We start from the raw sequence: 16,155 nt of genomic DNA on the forward strand, positions 1-16,155 counted from the left end.
TCTCCGGAGCCCTGAATGGACTCCAGATCATCCCTCCCAAGAGAGTTTAGGGCTTGGCGGCGGCTCCGTATCGTAAAACGCGATGAATCGTTCTCTCTGGTTTTTTCCTCCCCGAAGGTGAATATATGGAGTCAGGGTTGAGGTCGGTGGAGCGTCAGGGGGCCCACGAGGCAGGGGGCGCGCCCAGGGGGCTAGGGTGCGCCCCCACCCTCGTGGACAGGTGGAGGCCCCCTGATGTCGATACCTATGCCTGCTATGCTTAGAGTTGAGTCAGGTCTGGTTCATCGGGGTGATGGGCTAGAGTGAAATGATTATGTCGGTAATGTGAGAGATGTGTTGAACATGATTTGGTAAAGGTATCGATGAGAGGCCATGTAGGAGTAAATGGTGGGTTGTTTCATTGAGGCCGTCCCTAAGAACTGAGATCTGTATGTGTGATTTAAGAATCAGCTACTACCATGCATTGGGATCCTTAATTGACCCTCTCGGCTTCTTAATCACCCTAGTACTCTGTCCAGGAGTTGCAACCAGTTTCTGGTGTTTGTAGGTTATGTGTTGGCGGCCGTGCGTAGCACTGACCCTAGGGGTGGGCTATGATGCGGTAGATACACCATGGCACGGTGTACCGAGTCACCCGTTTGGTGTCTCGGGAACCCTGTTCACATTGTTCAGGGCCGTATGTGGAAACCTCGGCCGGACTCCCTCCGGATGGAACCTGGATAGGCGATAAACCTGGACTACATACTTGAGTGTTTAGGTAGGCCGTGGCCGACACCCTCGTTGGGCTTCCGCTTGAAGGTTGCCGAGTACGTGTCGTGTAAACGATAGTAAGTGGTGAGAGTGTGTATGAAGAAGTACACCCCTATAGGGTTAACATCATCTATTCGAATAGCCGCGTCCGCGGTAAAGGACTACTTGGTTGCCTATATAGTTCGTAGACAAGTTAATGGTTACTACTAAAAGACTCAAGATAAGTGTGAGTACCGAGGATGGCCCTCTCATAGGATGACGAGGGAGGATCCCCGATGGAGTATTGTGTTGGTGATTAGTGGACTCGTGTGCGAAAACTATTTTATAGTGGTGTCTCGTAGGATAGCTTAGCCAAGAGTCAAAGCTGGCTTACTGCAATAACTCCACCACCTTCTTGAGAATGAGCATGTATAGTAGGTTCTGTTGTAAGACTTGCTGAGTACCTTTGTACTCATGTTTGCTTTAATTACTGTTTTCAAACGACAACACCGCCCCCTCCATTGGGTTTTATGTAGACCTCGATGTCGATGAGTAACTTGCCACCCAGGTGGTGATCCTGGCCATGGAGGGACCTTTGTAGTTAGACAGGCTTCGACAAGCCTTCTTTCTTTCTAGTGTCTGTACTCAGACTATTTGCTTCCGCTTGTGCTTGTATGCTTGTATGACTTGAGTGTCGGGTCATGTGACCCCTACCTATATGAACATGTTATGTATGGCTCTCCGGAGCCTTTAAATAAAGTACTTGAGTTGTAGAGTTTTGTTGTGATGCCATGGTGTATTTGCACATATCGAGCATATTGTGTGTATGATTGAAATGCTCGGTATGTATGGGATCCGACAATCTAGTTGTTTATCCTTGGCAGCCTCTCTTATGGGGAAATGTAGTCTAGTGCTCCTTGAGCCATAGTAGTCCCCTACAGCCCGGTTCACCGGAGTCCTGCTAGCCCAGCACTACTGCTTAGGACACTTGACTGGCCGTCATGTGTTTCACTTCATTCCTATGTCTGTCCCTTCGGGGAAATGTCACGCGGTGACAACCGGAGTCCCGCCTAGCCTGCTACAGCCCGGGTTCCCCGGAGTCCTGTTAGCCCAGTGCTACAGCCCGGATTCACACGCTGATGACCGACATGCTCGATGTGATTCATGCATGCCTGTCCCCATAGGTCTATGCCGCTTTGGGTTCACGACTAGCCATGTCGGCCCGGGTTCTCTGTCATATGGATGCTAGCGACACTATCATATACATGAGCCAAAAGGCGCAAATGGTCCCGGGCCATGATAAGGCGACACCCGTGGGGATACCGTGTGTGAGGCCGCAAAGTGATATGAGGTGTTACCGGCTAGATCGATGTGACTTGGAATCGGGGTCCTGACAGCGTTGGCATCAGAGCCGGACTGCCTGTAGGTTCGTTGAGCCAAACTGGTCGATGTCGAGTCTAGAAATGCTTTAGTTATATGTAGGGGAATTGATTGCGGGAGGGAACGTAAGGCTCTTTTACTCCTTTACCTTATGCCTCTGATCTGAGTCATTCTCTTCTCATTCTACGTGGGTTAAGGACTAGGCTCTCTTCTCTCTATCAGGTTCACGTGTTACTAATCCATAGTAGCTTATAGGATTATTGTTACAAGCCTCAGTACAGTTTCTACTACTTTTAGTATGTTGCCAGTTGAATCAGAACCTTGATATGATGTTGTTGAGTGGTATTGCAAACTGTTGTGGATGTCTCAAATCTTTCTCTGAGCATTTACAGCCGTTATGCTGTCCGAATTTCCCTAGAAAATTCTAATGTCTTTGCATTATTCTGTGCTTTCAGATGGCCACCCGTTCCCAGAACCAAGTGGTTCGTCTGACCCGGTGCCTCGATGTACCCGGTCATACGGCCATGTTGGTTCGAGTGATGGTCGAGTCAGGCTATCGGTGGTATCCGGAATATACCGTCGAGGAGTAGTTCCGAGACTTCAACCAGAGCCAGTACCTTTGTACCGTCAGGATATATCCCTCTTATCCTGTAGCCACTGAACCCCTTCACTGTTCCTATGGTCTTGGGGTCACTGTTGAGATGTCTGTGCAGGATACAGCTTACTCAGTGATGACTATCATTCGAGCCAGGACTGCCTTGCTTCAGAACACCGATTTCCGTTACATGCCAGCCTCACTCCCTGGAGCACAGGGGTACTATCAGGCTTTGTACTATGACTCTACACATGAGGAGTAACTACTCCGCACCACTGCCGAGATGCTCGAGGATAAGGACCACGAAAATCGGGCCTTGCGTATGGAGCTTTTCCACACTCGTTCTGATCATTGGGCCACTTTGACTCGGTTTGCATCGGCAGAATACATGGACATGAGGGACCTATATCCTGTGCGGTCTGGATTGCCAGATTGTATGGAGTGGCGCGATGTAGGAGGCATCACCCCTCCTCGTGGTCCTCGTCTGCCACCGCCTGTGGGACCAAGGCCACATCCGAGTCCCTATGGTCCATAGGCTCCGCAGGACCGTCTGTTCCCAGATGATCATGTTCCGCTTCCAGGCTTTGGTGGTGACTTCTATGAGGATTACTACGGAGTCGTCTGAGCTAGTAGTAGTTTCACTAATACTGTAATAGTTGTATTCTCCACAGTCCTGCGTGACCGTGGGATACGACTTGGTGTGTATCACGCTCCAGAGGTGTAGAAAAATAATGTATAGGAGCTTGGAATGCCTCCGATGAGATGTAATGTCTTTTACCGTAGTTGTACTCTAGCATGGGCTTGTACTAAACTATGTACGGTGTGCATGACCAATGGTATATATATGGCAGTTTCTATATTACCATGTCGTGCAATGAACATCTTAGCATTCCATGTTATCCATTACATTCTGCACTTCCTTGCCAAGTTTGTACCATCTTTGTCTAAACCGTTGTCTTGTTTTTCCTAGGATGGTCAACACCCGCAGCAACCCTGCTGTCCTGGAGCAGGGGGAAGCCAGTGTAGCTAGGGGTGAAAATCTGCCTCACCCGCCTTCTCTGGCCGAAGTTATGCTGGAGGCAGAAAGAAACAAGCGTGAGATCAACCGCTTGCTGGAGCGGATTGAGCAGAACACTGCACGTCAACAGCGAAACGGCTTGGTGTCAATCAATGACTTCATCAAGTTGTACCCACCAAAGTTTAATCATTCCGTCGAGCCCCTCGACGCGGATGACTGGCTTCGCAGCATCACCCACAAGCTATGTTCTGCCAACGTAGCCGAAGCTGATAAGGTTACCTATGCTGCCTATCACCTCGAAGGCCCTGCTAGCCTTTGGTGGGAAAAATTTGAGGCTATGCGCCCGGTCGGCCAAATCACTACTTGAGCTGAATTCAGTGAGGCTTTCCGTGAGCATCACGTCCCGGAAGGTCTAATAGATCGTAAGAGGGAAGAGTTCTGCAATTTCACCCAAGGAAGACTGACTGTTGATGCATATAGTCGTGAGTTTGGGAATCTGGCACGATATGCTCCTGAAGAGGTATCAACCGATGCTAAGAAGCAGGCAAGGTTCTGCAAAGGACTTAGGCCCGAGCTTCGCCGCGATCTTTGTCTGCACGAGTGCACCTCCTTCCAGAAGTTGGTTAATAAAGCCATCAGTGCTGAGACAGGCCAGTCTGACTATGACGCTTCACACAAGCACTCTCGTGATTTTGGCTCTTCATCCGGCTCTGGATCTCAGAAGCGCCGGGTGTGGATTCCAAGCACAGCGCTGCCACCCAGGTTCATTCTGAGGCCATCCTTTGAGGCGCCTCGCCCCAACCAGCAGTTTGCACCACCTAAACCCTATGATGGCCCCGCTGCTAATGCTACTCCACGCCCCAATGTTGTGACATGTTTCTAGTGTGGAGAGCCGGGTCACTACAGTCGGGAGTGTCCTCAGAACAACAACCCCAATCAGTCTGGAAAGTCTGTTGGCCGTGGTAAGCCAGCGGGAAAGACCTTCTACGCCAAGCCAGCCACCATTGCATGTGGCCATGTGAACTATGTCTTGGCTGAGGAGGCTCATGATGATCCTAACGTCGTCCTTGGTACGCTCCTTATTAATTGCCATCCGGCATCTGTTCTTTTCGATACTGGAGCATCTCATTCATTCATATCTGAGAACTATGCTCGATTGCATAACACGACATTCTGTGACATGCCCATTTCCATGGTAATTCAAACTCTGGGTTCCAAATGGCAAACTTCTAGAGTAATCCATGGGAATGAAATTCTTGTCGATGGACTTGTCTTCCTTGCATCCTTAATAGCTCTCAAGTCCTCGGACATAAACATCATCTTGGGTATGGACTGGATGTCAGCTCATTATGCTAAAATTGATTGTGCCACTAGAACCGTTCAACTTACTCACCCATCGGACAAGACAATCAATGTCTTAACTCGAGTGGCCAAGCGCCAGCTTTACTCCCTAAATGCCAACCCCCTTCCAGACCTTGAAGATATCCCGGTAGTCCGAGACTTCCCGGATGTCTTTTCAGAAGAACTGCCAGGTGTTCCACCTGACAGGGATGTCAAGTTTGTGATAGACCTTGTTCCAGGAACCGTCCCAATTTCTAGAATACCCTATAAGATGGCACCCTTAGAACTAGCCAAGCTTAAGAACCAACTCGACGAGTCCTTGAAAAAGGGTTTCATCCATCCTAGTTCCTCTCCTTGGGCTTGCCCCGTCCTCTTCGTCAAGAAAAAGGATGGGACGGATCGGATGGTTGTAGATTACCGACCTGTCGACTTGGTCACTATCAAGAACAAGTATCCGCTTCCCAGGATCAATGATTTGTATGATCAGCTCGCTGGATCCTCAGTCTTTTACAAGATGGATTTGAGGTTGGGCTACCATCAAATCAAAATCAGAAACGGGGACATTCACAAAACGGCCTTTGTTACTCGTTATGGCCAATACGAGTACACCGTTATGTCCTTCGGTTTAACCAATGCCCCAACCACCTTCTCTCGGTTAATGAACTCGGTCTTCATGGAGTATTTGGATAAATTCGTCCTAGTATACCTCGATGATATACTCATCTACTCCAAGAATGAAGAGGAACATGCCGAACATCTAAGGCTGGTATTGACGAAACTTCGAGAGCATCGCCTTTATGCCAAATTCTCTAAGTGTGAATTTTGGTTGCCAGAAGTGACCTATCTAGGCCATGTAATCTCTGGTAAGGGTATTGCTATCAATCTCGAGCGAGTTCAAGCCGTCCTTGATTGGACTCCACCTGAAACGGTCAAGCAAGTTCGGAGCTTCCTTGGCTTAGCGAGCTATTGTCACCGCTTCGTCGAGAATTTCTCCAAGGTTTCTAAACCTCTAGCTGAACTCCTCAAGAAAGATAAAAAGTTCGAGTGGACCCCACAGTGCGAGTTCAGCTTTCAGGAACTGAAAAGACGCCTGACATCTGCTCCCGTACTAGTACCACCAGATTTCTCAAAGGACTTTATTATCTATTGCGACGCCTCGCGACAAGGACTAGGTTGCATACTCATGCAAGATCGTCAGGTAATTGCCTATGCCTCACTGCAATTACATCCACATGAGGAAAACTATCCCACACATGATCTAGAGCTTGCAGCGGTAGTCCATGCACTTAAAACTTGACGACATTACCTTCTCGGTAATCATTGCGAGATCTTCACTGATCACCAAAGTTTGAAATATATCTTCACCCAACCGGATTTGAATCTCAGGCAAAGACATTGGGTCGAGTTGATCTCGGATTACGACTTAGGAATAACTTACACCCCGGGCAAAGCCAATGTCATGGCTAATGTGCGAAATCGTAAATCTTATTGTAACAACCTGATGTTACAACAAAGTCAACCACTTCTCCACGAGGAATTTCTTAAGCTTAACCTTCACATTGTTCCTCAAGGATTCCTATCCACCCTGGTGGCGAAACCGACCCTTATGGATCAGATCATAACCGCCCAGCAGTATGACAAGGGGATATCTCGGATCAAGGAAAACATCTCTAGCGGAGTTGCTAAATGTTTTTCCATGGATGAGCGAGGTGTTGTCTTCTTCGAGAACCGCTTGGTGGTTCCCAAGAAACAACATCTATGACAGTTGATTCTTAAGGAAGCTCATGAATCCCCTCTCACCATTCATCCCGGCAGTACTAAAATGTATCAAGACCTACGCCAGAGGTTTTGGTGGACTAGGATGAAGAGAGAAATTGCTCAATACATTGCTAGTTGCGACATCTGTCGTCGTGTTAAAGCAGAGCATCAACGGCCTGCTGGCACCCTTCAACCTTTGGCTATTCCTGAGTGGAAATGGGATAAAATCAGTATGGATTTCATTACTGGGTTTCCCAGAACCAAGAGAGGGAATAATGCTATCTTCGTCATAATCGATCGTCTTTCCAAAGTAGCCCATTTCCTACCTGTTCGTGAGAGCATCGCCGCTAGCCAGCTAGCTGACCTATACATCTCCCGAATAGTGTCTCTTCATGGTGTCCCATTGGAAATTAACTCAGACCGTGGGAGTCTCTTCACCTCTCGATTTTGGGGAAGTTTCCAAAATGCTATGGGAACTCGTCTCTCTTTTAGCACCGCCTTCCACCCCCAATCAAGTGGTCAAGTAGAGCGAGTAAATCAAATTCTGGAAGATATGCTCTGAGCTTCTGTCATCTCATTCGGAATGGATTGGGAGAAATGCCTTCCATTCGCGGAGTTTGCTTATAACAATAGTTATCAAGCTAGCTTGGGCAAAGCTCCTTTCGAAGTTCTCTATGGACGAAAATGGCGAACGCCTCTTAACTGGTCAGAAACCGGGGAAAGACAACTCTTTGGCCCAGATATGATTCAGGAAGCAGAAGAGCAGGTTCGCGTTATTCGTGAGAAATTGAAAACAGCCCAATCTCGTCAAAAGAGCCAATATGATCGTAATCATAAGCTCATGACTTATGAAGTCGGCGAGAAGGCTTACCTTCGGGTTACTCCGTTAAAGAGAACCCATCGTTTCGGTATCAAAGGCAAATTGGCTCCTCGTTACATTGGACCCTTTCGCATTCTTGCCAAACAAGGAGAAGTTGCCTACCAATTGGAACTACCTCCACATCTTTCCAGAGTTCACGATGTCTTCCACGTTTCTCAACTCAGGCGTTGCTTCGCGGATCCTATCCGTGGAGTGGACCACGAAACGCTTGATCTACAAGATATTCTCTCATATCGAGAATATCTCGTTCGTATCCTTGATCAAGCCGAGCGTACCACTTGATGCCATAACATCAAGTTTCTCAAGGTTCAATGGTCACACCATTCCAAGAAAGAAGCCACTTGGGAAAGGGAGGATCGTCGACCCGAGTACCCCACCTTCTTCCCAACGGATCCTAAATCTCGGGATGAGATTCTTTTCAGTGGGGGTGAGTTGTCACACCCTAGCTAGTTCATGCATTAGAGTGATTGCATCTTGTTTAAATTTCCCAGAAAAATGAAATGGGGATGACAGAACCCCCAGCACCCCCCTGGAACAACTAGGGTTTACTAAAAACCTTTTCAATGAACCTGAAATGCCCTTCTAAAAAGCCCACCCTTTTTGTTTTGGGTTAAAACCTTTGACAAAAATGATGCACAATTTTCTAGGACATCTTAAGGTCATTGGATTAATTCATATAGTATTTGCATTTGGGCATTTAAATGCTATAAAATATTTAAATGCTAAAATAATCATAAACTAAAATGTTTACTGTTGGATACTCCCTCCGTCCGGAAAAAGTTGTCCACAGCTTAGTGTACTGTGAATTTTGCAAAAACGTCCTCGTAGCTTAAAATCTATTACAAACAGGTCGCTGTTTCCTTCCTTCTTCCTCTGTCCGTCACCCGCGTGCGTCGCCAGGGCAAGTCACCGTCGGGGACCTATGCCGGTGCCGCCCAGGGCTTGCTCCTCCGCCTCCCAGGACCTGCGCCACCCAATTGCTTGCTCCTCCGCCGCCCAGGACGTGCTCCTCCGACGCCCAGGTCCTGCGCCACCCAATTGCTTGCTCCGCCACCGCCGAGTACGTGGTCCTCCGCCGCCCAGGACCTGGGCCACCCTATTGCTTGCTCCGACGCTGCGCAGGATGTGCTCCTCCGCCACCCAGGACCTGGGCTGCCGCCGCCAGGCCTGCACGGCCGATATCCCCTCCCTCCACCAGGATCTGCGCCGCCGCCGGCCAGGACCTGCACGCGCCTGGGTGTCGAGCGCCTCGACCGCGAGTTCCGACCGCGCCTGGACCTCAAGCTCGAGCTCTTTCCCCTGCTCCTCTGCAAGTTGCTACTGGTCCCCTGCTCGTGTTGCCGCCCGGAGGTCACCTGCTCGTGTGCTGTCGCCGGAGGTCCCCTGATCGTGCTGCTGTCGGTGAGAAGAAAGAAGTACAAGGCTCCTTGCTTTTTCATCTCCAGTGTCGGACCTTGCTTTCTCTGTAATTTGAAACACAATTGATCATGTCATCTGAATAAATGTTACAAATAAAGAAGTTTAGTTAACTTTTGCTATCTGAATTCTAATCAGATCAAATTGCTGTCAATTGCTCTATAATACTCAACCAGGTTTATGAAAATGAAGATCAACCAGGTTTATCTTCAGTAAATAATGGTTTATTTCAGTAAATAGTGCAAGCACAAACCAGGTTTATGCAAATGAAGGTCAACCAGGTTTATCTTCAGTAAATAATGGTCTATTTTCAGGAAATAGTGCGAGCACCAACCAGGTTTATGCAAATGAAGATCAAATTGATAACCAGGAGTAGCTGTCAATTGATTCGGTAATTTGCAGTAGATCAAACTGCAGTAGATTATATGCTTCATTGTTGCACAGCTGTAGTTTGAATGAAATAGATTATTTGCAAAGTTAAAAAAATAACAGATCAGGAATATGTCTTGTAACTAGTCAAAGATTCTTCTAACAACAAATAAACATATCTAAATTTGCTAAAACAATCAATCAATTTTTAGTGCACAATCAATCAATTTATTTTGGAAACAAGTAATATGATTCCACCAGATTCCTCAAGACTAACTTTCATTAAATTTTCCTTTACTTTCTCTGAATCTAAATAACACTGAAGTTTTCTTTATCAATCATAACAGTAAAGTTTATCTTGCTCAAATCTAGTCTGAATTTACAAAACACTAACACTATATAACTTGCAATTTTCAATACACCATTGTGAGCAAACGTACAAATATACTTGCAAGTTCAAGATAGCTCCCAAGCTCAAGCTCAAGATAGGCTAAAGAAGCTCCAGCAGAGTACACTGCATTCAGTGATCTTGCTAAAGAAGCTCTCAAGCCCAAGCTCAAGATAGGCTAAATTTGACAGCTACTGTACTCAAAGGAAGCATTTTGGATTATCACAGCAAAAGAAGCATTTTATGCAGTCTGAAGCATTTTGGATTATCACTAGACACTCAATCTAGCAGTCTGAAACATTTTGGATTATCACTAGACACTCAATCTAGCAGTCTGAAACATTTTGGATTATCACAGCAAAAAAACTTAATCATGTTTGATGCACATCGATGCAGCACCCCAAAGTCCCAAACATAAGCAGCAGCAGATCGGTATGCATTGTTTGATTAAGCAGTAGCAATAGCTCAACAAATTAAACAAAAAGGAAATTTCATATCGGTATGCATTGGCAGGGGAATGCTAGAACACGCAGATGTATCAGCTAGAGCACAATCTGTGTGAAAATACAAGCTTCTGAAATTTGTTACAGAAATTTCCCTACTAAAAAGATAACTGAATTTTGTGTACTGGAAGTTTACAGTGAAGTTTCAGTAACTACAGTAACTGAATTTACAGTAAGATTTCTCACTCCATTACACTGCTATTAACTGTATTATTCTGCTGTTAACAATCAGAATAGAAACTATATTATTCAATCAAGTTGATGTTCAGAACCTGTCATTTTCTTCCAAAACCTCTCAATTCTGTCAGGTTTTGATCTGTCAAGTTGATGTTCAGTCAAGTTGATGTCAAACTTGACACATAAATAAAATTTGACATCAATGAAATTTAGACAGTGAATATAGTTTGGACAGTACTCCACTGTCATATTTTCAGTGAGTAAAATTCAGTTTTGACAAATTGAAGCCTACTCTATTCTACTCCTAAATTCTGAGCTTGAGTCAAGCAGGGGATACTAAATGGTGGATGAGGCAACAAATTACACTTGAGTAAGAAACACTTTGATCATCATAAATACTCCAATTATTGTTATACATTTTAATGCATATTACAAGAAGTTTCATAAAACAAATAAAAGTGCTTGTGAGGACAAGCTGTGTTCAGTCAACTTGATGTTCAGAACCTGTCAACTTGGTGTTCAGAACCTGTCATTTTCTATGTGCTTGTGAGGACAAGCTGTGTTGATCAGTGCTGGGATGCTAACACCACAAGAAAGCATGCATGCCATGTTCAGGCTTCTTTTTCTTAGTGCATATAGAAGTGGCAACTAATCACCACAAAATGGAGTGCATAGGTTCAGACTCGAAGCATGCATTTTCCATACATAAGTTCAGACTTGAAGCATGAAAATGTACTCCTCTAGGTTAGCAGCAAGAGCTTACATATGATCCATATGGCAAGGGTGACTTGACGCCATTACGAATACCTCGCCGTACTTCTTCTTCTTAATTATTTGAATTCTTTTTCTTCTTCTTCTTAATTATTTGAAATAATTTGAATTATTCTTATTCTTATTCTTAATTATTTGAATTAATTTGGATTTATTTTTATTAACTTGGAATTATTTGAATTAGCTAGATTTATTTGAATCCATCTAGTCATCTTGCCACCATACAAAAAGACCCATACTTTCACCACAAAAGACCCCAAAGTAGACAATGATACTGTAGTTAACATAACTAGGCATAGCAAGGCAGGGAGCAATGCTCTTCAACTCACCACACGAACTGAATTTTACTCAAACTGAATACTGTACTGAGCACTGAATGAGCAATAAAGGCACACAATTTAGAGAGCAAAAAATTGAACATTTCAGGATAAAAAACTGAAGATTTCTGAACACTTCTGAATGAGCATTTGTTATGATAAGATTTTCTATTTCTCTTTAGCAAAGACTTAATATACAAATTCAGTTTTTAGGAAAGACAAGATTTACTATTTCAGTGAACATTCAAAGTCTGAACATTTTTAAATCTATTGAAGAATTAAGGAGGAGTACAAATTATTCAGGTGTGGTTCTGTTCCTTTTTTCAGTTTCAGCAGAACATTTATGTTTCTGTTCTTTTTTTCAGTTTCAGCAGTACATTGTTTCTGCAAAATGTTTCAGTAGAGCCTGACTGAATGAAAGAAGTAGAACATCTATCTCAACTATACAAAATTCAAGAAGACCAAAAATCAGTAGAACTTGACTGAATGAAAAGTTTCTCATAGCTGCTTTTGCTTGTAAAGAGAGAGGGTACTCCGGGAAGAACATGGGCCGGTCAGGGATCCCCGTGCGCTACAGCATCTGCTCGCCCCCAACATAACAAGACCAGAATCAACAGAAGCAAACCACGGAGTTGCTGGCCAAAATAATTTCAAACAAAATGAAAGCTGACAAGGGAGGAGAGGACCTGCGTCATGTTGTTCTGCTTCTTGATGAGGGAGGTGAGGAGGGGCCTGAAGAGTGGGGACTCGAGGAGCATACCCAGTACGCCTTGGCGGCAAACAGAATCCCCTTCCTCCTCCTTTGCGGACTGGCGCACGGCCGAGGCGGCGACCGACGCGTAGGCCCATGCATACCCGAGGTGGCGCAAGCGCAGCGCGAGACACTGCTGCTTTCCCCGTGCCTCCTCCGACGTCGGGGGCAACGAGGGGGAGGTGTCGCCGCAGCGCGCAAGTAGGAGACGCAGCGGGAGGAAGAAGAAACAACTTTGGGGGTGAAAGAGGGGATATTTGGGAGGCAGGCAAGGGGGCCAGGGGAGCTGCGCGAGGCAGGAGGGAGCGGTGGCGTAGGCATCCCCGGCGGCGGAGGAGGACGTGCGGGAGAGCAGGGGAGCAGCACGGCGAAGCTGAGCAGGGGAGCTCCGGCGTTGATGCGCCCGTGTCGGAGCGGCGGGGTGTGTCGATTGGAGAAGACGAGGAGTGCGGGTTGTGTCGGGAGTTTGGGGAGGTTTTTTTTTTTTGCAAAAACACCATGGAGACAACTTTTTCGGGACGGAGGAAGTATATTATAAGCAGTAGCCATGATTAATTTTATGATTTTTGGAAATGTCTTGACATTTTTAATAAAGCCCTGAAATTACAGAAATAATAGAAAATAAATAAAAACAGAAAAAGAGAGGGATAGGAACTAACCTGGCTAAATCCACCAGCCGGCCCACCTGGCGGCCCAGCACTGTGCCGGCCCATGGCCAGTCAGCTGCTTCCTCTCGCCAGGCAGGCAGGCAGGGAGGTGAGCGCCGGCGTGCCTGGGCTCGCCATGGCGCCGCCTGCTTGCCGCTCGCGCCCCTGGATGCCTGGACGACCTCCACGTCATCGCCCCGACCCCGCAGACCTCTCCTTTCACCCCAACGCCTCTCCCTCGCCCTCTCCCACCATGGCCGACGCCTCTGCCGCCGCACCGTCGCCATAGCCGCGCCCTCCGTCATCACGCCGCGCCGTCGTGTCCACGAGCTCCGCCGTCGTCGACTACGTCGAGCAGGACGAGCCCCGAGCGCTCGCCCGCTCTAGAACCGCCCTGACCTCGTCTTCCCCAACTCCGGCCACCAGAGATCCCCTTCGCCGTCCCCACCGCATCAGCTCGCCCCCGACCTCGCTGACTGCCTCGTCGTGACCCCGTGAGCTCAGCCTTCTCCCCATCCTCTCTGTTTCCTCTTCTGCACTCCGTAGCGACTGCACCATGCTCACCCGCACGCGCCACCGCCTGCGCTCGTCGCCGGCGATGCTCCGGTGACCATTTGGTCCCGGGCATGTGCCCAACGCGCTCCCCGCATCACGTAGAACCCCCGTAGCACCTCGCCGCACTCGTTTGTGCACCACAACCTCATCCCCACCTGCACCCGAGCTTCGGCCACCGCCAAGCTCGTCGCCGGTGCCACTCCGGCCACTCCCCGGCCGCGCCACCACCCTGGTTGGATGCGGACGAGCGTCCGCGTCCCGTAGCTGTGCTCCGCGCGGCGAACAGCGCCTTGTAGGTGAAACCCACGCTGCTCCGCCGCGTCTGGCCTCGCCGGCGGCTAAACGCCGGCGAGTTTGACCCTGTTTGACCCCATGTGGGCCCAGGTTGACCTCCCCTGAGTCGCTGACGTGTGGGCCATGCCCCTGTCTAATTAGAATTAGTTTAGTTAACACTAATTATTTTAGTTAACAATTTGACTCACTGACATGTGGGCCTAGGGCCTAACTAACCTAGTTTAGTGCTAACTAAACACTAACTAACTCTGTTAGTTAGTTGTTACACTAACAGATGGGGCCCACCAGTCAGGTTTGACCTGGGCTGGTGCCTTTGACCCGCTGACGTCACACTGACGCCAGGCTGACGCAGTAAATCCTTTTCTGGATTTATTCTTATATAGGAAATTCCAGAAAATAACCAAAACTTCGAAAATTATAGAAAATAATCTATAACTCAGATTGAAAAGATTTATATATGAAATTTGATCAGAAAAATTCAATCTTTCCATCTGTAATGGTTTCATGCATGACAAAACACTTTAAACTTGCTGTTTAGGTGAAACAAGCTAATACACTTATTATGCATAAGAACATAAGCTTCCATTTGAATCTTTGATTCAAATGGACCCAATTCAACTTGTTTCACATTGCATTAGGCAGGACACCTCATATTGCCATGTCATAGCATGCATCATATTGTTGCATATTGCCATGTGATGATTGTGTTCTATGGTGTCTTTCGTGGTAGGTTCTGCCTCCAAGGATATTTCCGAGTATCCAGCTGAAGGGCAGTATCCTACTACTACTCCATCAGGCAAGCAGCCCATTGATCATATCGATACAATCCCATGTTCCCGCCTCTGCTCTCATTTACTGCGTTAAGACAACAACGTTTCAAACTGCTGTGTGCTACGGTAGTTGAACCCTTATCCTCTTCATGACCTGTCATTGCCACAGTAACTAGATGAAACCCACTAGCATGTGTAGGAGTTGATTGAGCCATGTATGTGTTTCCTACCTTGCTATGCCTGCTATGCTTAGAGTTGAGTCAGGTCTGGTTCATCTGGGTGATGGGCTAGAGTGAAATGATTATGTCGGTAATGTGAGAGATGTGTTGAACATGATTTGGTAAAGGTATCGATGAGAGGCCATGTAGGAGTATATGGTGGGTTGTTTCATTGAGGTCGTCCCTAAGAACTGAGATCCGTATGTGTGATTTAAGAATCAGCTACTACCATGCATTGGGATCCTTAATTGACCCTCTCGGCTTCTTAATCACCCTAGTACGCTGTCCAGGAGTTGCAACTAGTTTCTGGTGTTTGTAGGTTATGTGTTGGTGGCCGTGCGTAGCACTGACCCTAGGGGTGGGCTATGATGTGGTAGATACACCGTGGCACGGTGTATCGAGTCACCCGTTTGGTGTCTCTGGAACCCTGTTCACATCGTTCAGGGCCGTATGTGGAAACTCGGCCGGACTCCCAGTGGATGGAACCTGGATAGGCGATAAACCTGGACTAGAGACTTGAGTGTTTAGGTAGGCCGTGGCCGACACCCTCGTTGGGCTTCCGCTTGAAGGTTGCCGAGTACATGTCGTGTAAGACGGTAAGTGGTGAGAGCGTGTATGAAGAAGTACACCCCTGCAGGGTTAACATCATCTATTCGAATAGCCGCGTCCGAGGTAAAGGACTACTTGGTTGCCTATACAGTTCATAGACAAGTTAATGGTTACTACTGAAAGACTTAAGATAAGTGTGAGTACCGAGGATGGCCCTCTCGTAGGATGACGAGGGAGGATCCCCGGTGGAGTATTGTGTTGGTGATTAGTGGACTCGTGTGCGAAAACTATTTTACAGTGGTGTCTCGTAGGATAGCTTAGCCAAGAGTCAAAGCTGGCTTGCTGCAATAACTCCACCACCTTCTTGAGAATGAGCATGTATAGTAGGTTCTGTTGTAAGACTTGCTGAGTACCTTTGTACTCATGTTTGCTTTAATTACTGTTTTCAGACGACAACACCGCCCCCTCCGTTGGGTTTTATGTAGACCTCGACGTCGATGAGTAACTTGCCACCCAGGTGGTGATCCTGGCCATGGAGGGCCCTTTGTAGTTAGAAAGGCTTCGACAAGCCTTCTTTCTTTCTAGTGTCTATACTCAGACTATTTGCTTCCGCTTGTGCTTGTATGCTTGTATGACTTGAGTGTCGGGTCATGTGATCCCTACCTATATGAACATGTTATGTATGGCTCTCCGGAGCCTTTAAATAAAGTACTTGAGCTGTAGAGTTTT

General features: G+C 47.0%; 1 protein-coding gene across 1 annotated transcript; it reads right to left on the reverse strand.

The window, feature by feature from the left end:
- Positions 1–8,435: 8,435 nt before the first annotated feature.
- LOC125509021 (protein RNA-directed DNA methylation 3-like) lies at positions 8,436–12,882 on the reverse strand. Its single transcript, XM_048673866.1, has 2 exons — positions 12,329–12,882; positions 8,436–9,164 (listed from the first exon to the last, which is right to left on the reverse strand). The coding sequence occupies exons 1-2, from the start codon at positions 12,398–12,400 to the stop codon at positions 8,622–8,624; spliced, it is 615 nt and encodes a 204-aa protein (XP_048529823.1). The 5' UTR covers positions 12,401–12,882; the 3' UTR covers positions 8,436–8,621.
- Positions 12,883–16,155: the final 3,273 nt, after the last annotated feature.

The sequence above is a fragment of the Triticum urartu genome, chromosome 1 (genome assembly GCF_003073215.2).
Source record: "Triticum urartu cultivar G1812 chromosome 1, Tu2.1, whole genome shotgun sequence".
Classification (NCBI taxonomy): domain Eukaryota; kingdom Viridiplantae; phylum Streptophyta; class Magnoliopsida; order Poales; family Poaceae; genus Triticum; species Triticum urartu.